General features: G+C 47.7%; 1 protein-coding gene across 2 annotated transcripts in view; it reads left to right on the top strand.

The window, feature by feature from the left end:
• Nucleotides 1-4,262: 4,262 nt before the first annotated feature.
• Nucleotides 4,263-7,639, top strand: part of Ncbp3 (nuclear cap binding subunit 3) — a 39,958-nt gene continuing 36,581 nt past the window's right edge. Inside the window, exons 1-2 of one of the 2 annotated variants that reach the window (XM_085829830.1) lie at nucleotides 4,263-4,481; nucleotides 6,231-6,296. In XM_085829830.1, coding sequence (XP_085685956.1) covers nucleotides 4,299-4,481; nucleotides 6,231-6,296 — 249 coding nt within the window. In that variant the 5' untranslated portion in view covers nucleotides 4,263-4,298. The remainder of the gene's footprint in view (nucleotides 4,482-6,230; nucleotides 6,297-7,639) is intronic. The other variant, XM_021176645.3, reaches the window with a different exon arrangement.

Genomic DNA, 7,639 nt, shown 5'->3' with positions numbered 1-7,639 from the left:
TCAGGTTAGAATCTACATCTCTTCATCACTAACCTCCCACCCAGGCCTTTCCACAAAAGCTCCCAGGAGGATTGTAAGCCCTACACATTCCAAGACATCTGGGAAAACCAGAGTTAGAAACTACTATACCACATAGGGGAACTGAGCCCTAACAACAGTGGGTCTGATTAAAGGTTTGGGAGGCAGTGGAACATGCCTTGGGGAACCTTGGTGCCTATGAGAAGATGTTTACAGGCTGTGAATCCTACAGACCTGTTTCCAGGTCTCTGTTTCCTCAATCTCTCAGTCTATATGGTGGCTCAGGGATGGGGGTGGGGGATGGGAACTTCTGAGGGTTTTAGATTTCCCAGGGGATACTGTATCTCAGGTTACAGTGTGACCTCCACTATACACAGGAGATCACACTCAGACAGACTTCACCTTCTCAAATGTAAATAGACAGTATTTCACACACACACACACACACACACACACACCGCCGTGGGGAGCTGGGGGTAGGTAGTGCTGGGTCCTGGGTGTCTACTGAAGACATGATCAGTACAGCAAGTGGCAGTCTGGCTGCACTAGGCCTCTGAGGTGTCAGTGCTACTGAATTCCAGGCTTCAGTGTTAGAGCATCCTTCCCTAACACCCTTCCTCCACCCACACTTGTAAACTGTACCTGGTGGCCACAGACATTTCTCCAGCTGAGATGAGAACAGGTCAAAGCTTGGGTCTTCACTGTCCTAGAAACCCACTCTCCAGTGTTCATGCCTCCCTGCTCCTCCCCACAACCGACCACTTACTGGAAGGTCACGTGGTCAGAGCGATACACAATGCAACTTTCCTCTGCTACGGTAGTTTTAATGAACAGTGAGATTTGACACTGGGAGGGGCGGGCTCTGCTGTGTTCCAAGCTGACCTTAAACTTGCTCTGATTCTCCTGCCTCTTAACCTTTTGTTTGAGTGCTGAGATTACAGCTGTGTGCTCTCATGCCTAGTTTATTCTGTGCTGGGGATTGAGCCAGGACTTTGTGGGTGCTGGGTAAGAACTCAGTTAAAGTAGGCACACACATAGCCGATGTCTTTATTTTATATTTGAAAATTATATATATATATATATATATATATACACATATATATATATATTTAATATTTAATTTTGAGTATTTGTTTTACCTTTTCTTAGGGGTGAGAGGAAGGATAGTGTTTTACAGCTCAGGATAGCCCTGCCATCCTGGTGATCATCCTGCTTCAGCCAAAACTACAGGTGTAAGCAACCGTGCTCAGCTCTGACTGCATGTGAGTGTGCTTATATGTAAGTATGGTGTTTGTTTGTGTCCATGTGGGTATGCAGTGGTTGATGTATAGCTTCCTTGATTATGTAAGTACAGTTCACTCAGCGGCCAGCAGAGGGTGTAAGATCTCCTGGAGTGTAGGCGGTTGTGAGCTGCCTGATATGGATGCTGGAGACTGAACTTGGGTCCTTTGCAAGAGCATATGTACTCCTAACCATTGAGCCATCTCTCTCCAGCCTCCTCCTCTTTATTATTATTTTAGACACTTAGGTCCTCTGAAGGAGCATTGTATACTTGTAACCACTGATCTATCTTCACTTTAGTTTTTGAGACAGGGTCTCTCAGTGAATCTGGACTACCAGATTTGGCTAGGATGGCTGGCCAGTGGGTTCAGGGATCTGCCTATCACTGCTTCTCCAACACTTGGGGTAGATACCCGTCACTTTGCCAAGCTTTTACACAAGTGCTGAGGATTTAGAATCAGGTCCTTGCACTGCAGGGATTTTACCAGGTGAGCCATCTCTCCAGCCCTACTAACTGTAACTGTTTGAAAATTATTCTTTACCACCTCCTAAATTCCCTGTGGTTTCACCTCATTGGGCTGCACTGTGGACAGCATGGCAGAAGAAGCAAGTTGGGTGTGTTAGTCAGGGCTCTCCAGAGTCATTGAACTTATGGGTAGTCTCTATATAATAAGAGAATTTGTTGATGACTTACAGTCTGTAGTCCAACTCCCCAGCAATGGTCAGCAGCATTGGAATGGAAGTCCAAGGATCTAGCAGTTGCTCAGTCCCACAGGGCGAGCAGGCAAAGAACAGTGAATCTTCCTTCTTCCAATGTCCTTATGTGAGCCTCCAGCAGAAGAAGTGGCCCAGATTAAAGGGGTGTACCACCACTGCTGGATCTGGGACTTGCTTATCCCAGGCTGACCTTGAACTCGGAGATCTCCTTGCCTCAGTCTCCAGGGATTAAAAGCGTCTACTATCTTATCTGAGCCTAAGCTTCTCATGGTCACAATGACTCAAGATCTCCATGCCAAGATCCAGGTCAGAAACATGTGTCTCCCAGCCTCAAGATCTGATCACAGGTGAGCCTTCCAATCTGGACTGTAGTTCATTCCAGATATAGTCAAGTTGACAACCAGGAATAGTCACTTACAGTTAGGACCAAGTCAGGAGAAAGGCATAGGGCTGTCTGGTAGCAGCCTGGGAACTTAAGTGTTGACTGCCTGATAACCACCCCCTCCTGTGGGTGCCCCAAGGCCTCTTTGCACTGTAATTTCAAATCCCTCTGAATTGAATCCTCAAGCTGCAAGTCTCTTTAGGAGGGAGAGAGGCCTGTGTGGCTAAGTAATTAACTGCTTTTGTTTCTCCTACCTCCTACTCCACAGGCCTAGAAAGATAGTGTAATGGTGGGGTTCATGACTGTCACCCACAGCTGGCCATCCCAAACACAAACAGTTCTATAAAACACACACTAGGGAGCCAGGCATTGGTAGTACATGCCTATAATCCCATCACGTAGGAGGCAGAGGTAGGAGGACTAGGAGTTTAAGATCATTCTCAGCTACAAAGCAAGTAGTAGGCCAGCCAGTGCTACATAGCAAGATTCTGTCTCAAAACAAGAGGGCTGGGGTAAAGCTCACTGGTAAAGGGCTTTGTTAGCATGCTCAAGTCTCTGGGTTGCATTGTTAATACAGCAAAAGGAAAAGGGAAGGAAAGAAAGGAAGGGGAACAGGAGAAAAGAAAATACATTCCATTCTTTTAACCCAATTTTGTACTTTGCATTGCAATCAATTGATGGTACCATTCTAAGGAATTCCATCTTGTTTGTCCCATGGTACAGGCCCATTTCAAGAAAAGCTTGGATGTACAGTATCACCTCTGTTGGATCTTACAGCTGCACATAACTAGCTCATTCGGTCCTTATATTCTTCTGTGGAGGTGTGCCACTGTTCTATGTTCTGAGGTTCCGTGCCATGCCCAAAGTGACCTAGTGTATCTGAGCCTGGTGACTTTTCTGTTTTAGAATGATTTGCCCTTCGCTGAAAAGATTTTAGGGGCTCAGATATATGGTCTCACCTATTCCTGGTTCAGATTGGGAGATAGGTCTAGAAAGGGCTAACTAAATATGAACCAGGAGGAGACACAAAGTCAGGACTCATGACAGACAAGAAGTCCCTTCTTCAAGTCTGAACAAGCCTTTCCTCTTTCCCAGCCAGGCTCTTACTAGGAACATTTGCAGGAAATCATGCTTGTGAGTCTCTGGTGAGCAGAGCTCCCAGAAGTGACAAAACGGGTCTAAGCTCTGGTTCTGCCCTTTGACTAGGTCACTGTGATCTTGAAGCACCTCTTCCCCTTTTAAGATAGGATCTTCTGTCGTTTAGGCTGGCCTCAAGCTAGCAATTGCCCCTTGGTGTAATTGGAGGATAACCTTCGGATCCTAATCCTCCCGCCTCTATCTCCCGAGTGCTGGGAATACAATCGTGTACCATCCCTTTCCAGTTTAAATTTAGGCAGGGTTTTACCTTGGATCCCTGGATGGCCTGGAACTTAGAGATGTGCCTGCCTCTGACTGCTGGGATTAGAGGCATGTAACCCCTACACTGGGCCCTAGTTTAAAAATTTGACCACATAATATAGCTCAATTACTGGTAGACTTGACAGAGCCAAAGCTTACTACGGAAATAACTTTTTTAACGCTCAGATTGTCTAGATGATAGATCACGGTAACCGCTCAGCAGTTCTTAGAAGTATAGTCCTCAAAGTGTAGGTATTTTGGAACCTCGGACGACGCTCCACCTCCATCCCTGCTTCGTCCCGCCCCCTACTCCGCGAAATCCCGCCCCAAGCCGGCCCCAGGTTCCTAGGTCACCAAGGGGGCGCCAGAGATAAGGACAGCTTTCTGGTAGAAACAGACGACGCTCTAGGTGATAGCGGTGCTCCTCTGTGGTCATCAGCGACGGCGCTCTAGGCGGCGGGAGTGAGGGGCGGGCTTTCGGTGGTGCGGCCGGCTGGCAGCTATGGCGGCCGTTCGCGGCCTGCGAGTGTCTGTGAAGGCGGAGGCCCCCGCTGGGCCGGCTTTGGGGCTTCCGTCTCCCGAGGTGGAGTCCGGTTTGGAGCGTAGCGAGCCGGAGCCCATGGAAGTGGAAGAAGGCGAGCTGGAAATCGTGCCGGTGCGGCGCTCCCTAAAGGAACTGCTCCCGGTACGGGCGAGAGGGGCGGGGGCTGAGGAGGTCGCCGGGCGGGTGTCCCTGGCGAGTCAGGGAAGGTGGCGGACGGCGGCACTGGCGCAAGTCCGGGAACGCGGGAAAGGGGCGCGAGCGCCGAAAGGCGGGGGCCGCGCATGACCCGGAGAGCGCCAGAGAGAAAGGACGCCGGGGCGCCCGGAAATGGGTGCAGAGAGCGCTGGAGAGGCGGGGGATCTCGGAGAGAGTTGGGGACACCCCTCTCGCTGCCCCTCGGTGGCCCCGAACGGAATCAGCTGTGTTTGGCTGGAGATAAAAAGGAGCCGCGGGCCGGAACAGAACCTGGATCAGCCCTCAAAGAAAGTGTTAGGTGCCGCCGGCATCCAGGTTTCCTGGTGGGTCCTCCTCCTCCGGCGGAGTTGGGTGTCACTTAAACCTCTTGGGAGGGCTAGACCTGTCAAACAGCAGACACTCGTGTGTTGGTATTGTCGATGAGGGTCCTCACGTCCCCGCACCTTCACTGCGTCTACTCTCGGTGGTCCCAGCTTCTGACACACAGTGACATTTGATCTTTCTTTAACCACAGTGGGTCTGAGGAGTGTTTTGCCTGTGGTTTGGTAGTCACATGCCCCTTCTTAAGGCTGGTCTGAGGCCTGAATAGCTCGATTTTCACATAACAACATGAACACCCTGCACCCCCTCCTTTAATTACAAGATAGCAGCTTGGTTTTACATTTGAAGTTATGAGTGAAGGCTAAGGTAGTGGTGACAAATGGCAATATCTTTGGTGACAACATCTATAGGTTATAGTGGATAGTGTATAGGTCAGGTGTTATCCATTCAGTCAGTTTAACATGTTTATATCACACACCTCTCTGTGTGCTGGTGTAATCCTAGGTGCTTAAGAGCGAACTCCCTCTTGGTGATTGCCCTAGTAGGGGACACAAGTAAATAATTTCCTTTTGTATTAAGTGCTACAAAAACAAAAACACACACACACCCTGTTAATAGGATAAAAAGCACAGTGGCCAGGAGGGATGTGAAGCAGTTGGTGGTGTGTGTTGGGATGCACAGGGAAGTCCCTCGAGATAATTAGATTCAACTTGAACCCCAAATGACAAAAAGGGGCGGACCATGTCGGTTGGAAGTAGGAGTAATTCCTAGCGGGGAGGACAGCAAGCTCAGAAGTCTTAGACATGGAAACAGGATTGTTTTGTTGGAGAAATGTTGGATTGTCTTAAGCACAAGAGGAGAGCAGAAGTCAGAAAGACATGTATTGTGGAGGAAAGCAGGGCCTGGAGATGGAATGCAGGGTCCAGGGTATCGGCTGCAGTCCCGAGACTTTAGTTCTGTTCATATCCCCTCCTTTCTTCATTGTATTAGCCTGTATTTTTCCCAGAGATCCAGGACCTGAAGCATTCTCCTGGAGGCATTTGCGCCACCTAGTGGCCCTTCGTGGGAAATGTGTCCAGTCTGGTTTGGGGAGTTAAGTGACTATCTCATTTTTGACATTTTTTTTCCACAAAAGACTTTAGATTTTCATTTATATAGATACCCTGAGTTGACAGAATTACCTAATGTTACGAACAGGCTCCTGTCTGGCGTCTGGAAGCCTCTGTGGAGCCTCAGAGACAGACTTCCTCCTAACAAGAGTTGTTAAAATGGAGAAGGGTTGCTGAAAAGAATGACTTCCAAAAGGGCCAGTTGTCAGGTTGCCTTTTCTGTGGATTTTTCTGTCAAAGTTTGTCATCTTTCCTCTTCTGTTAGGACACAAGCAGAAGATATGAAAACAAGGCTGGCAGCTTCATCACTGGGATCGATGTCACCTCCAAGGTGAGACAGACTGGGATGTTGTTTGATCAGCAGATAGAATTAATGAGCTTGGTCTTTACCATTTACACAGCAGTAAATATCTTGCCTCATTTATTCTTTTATTGCTGATAGATATCTCATGTATATATGATATGTATCTCATAGTATCAAATATCTACATCTGTCTACCCAAGGATGTCCTTCTATATCCTGAAGACCTTCAGGCAGCGTTTGTGTGTGCTTGTCTCCATGAAAAGTTAATCACTGTCCTTAGTTGCCTGTGCTCAATCATTTCCAAGAAAGAGTTTGCACTGGGAATGCTTATTTTAATATTTATTTATTACTTAACATTTACTTATGTTTGATGGGGGGGTGTTGTGTGAAAGTGTGTGTGTGCTGTAACACTTGTGTGAAGTCAGAGGACAACATCAGGTGTTGGTTCTCACCTCTCATCTTTTTTTGTTTTGTTTTGTTTTTTTCTGAGACAAGGTTTCTCTGTGTGGCCCTGGCTGTCCTGGAACTCACTTTGTAGACCAGGCTGGCCTCGAACTCAGAAATCCTCTGCCTCCCATGTGCTGGGATTAAAGGCATGTGCCACCACCACCTGGCTGGTTTTTGTTTGTTTGTTTGTTTGTTTTGTTTTGTTTTTAATTTGTTTTGTTTTATTTGAGGTAAGATCTCTCTGCATAGCCTTGGCTCTCCTGGAACTCGCTATGTAGATCAGGCTGAACTTGAACCCACAGAGATCGGCCTGCCTCTGCACTTCAGGTGCTAGGATCAAAGGCATATGCCACTGCATCTGGCTTCTTTTTTTGTTGGTAGTAGTATTATGAAAATTATTTTCAAATTTGTGTGTGAGTGATTTGCCTGCATGTATGTCAGTGTACCACGTTGAGAACTCCTGTGTGAGGAGCTCAGGAGTGGGCTTCAGATCCTTAGGACTGGAGCTTCAGATAGTTGTGAGCTGTCCTGTGGGTACTGAGAACCAGGCCTGGAGCTCTGCAACAACAGCCAGTGGTTTTATCTGCTCAGCTGTCTCTCCGTCCCCTCCTGCCTTGTGTTTGAGGTATTCTCTCATCTCTGCCTCCTGTCTCCTGTCCTGCTATACAAGTGTAGAGATCACAGCTATGTGCCAGTGTCTGGCTTTTACATGGGGATCCAGATTCAGGTTGTCAGGTTTACATGGCAAGCACAACCACAGCCACAATCATGCCATGTCCCTGGCCTTGGGGATGCTTACTTGGATGTCATTTGCCCTCTTTAAAAACTGTTAAAAGCACCCAACATGTAAATGAGCCCTTAATGCATATCTATGGAAACACTGGTTGTCAACCTAGAAGAATAGGGTTTTCTAGTTGTCTGCC

This window comes from Mus caroli, unplaced genomic scaffold, assembly GCF_978045245.1.
Source record: "Mus caroli unplaced genomic scaffold, Mus_caroli_1 scaffold_13, whole genome shotgun sequence".
NCBI lineage: Eukaryota > Metazoa > Chordata > Mammalia > Rodentia > Muridae > Mus > Mus caroli.
Note: the sequence above shows the minus strand (reverse complement) of the source record. Positions and strands in the feature narration are given on the sequence as shown.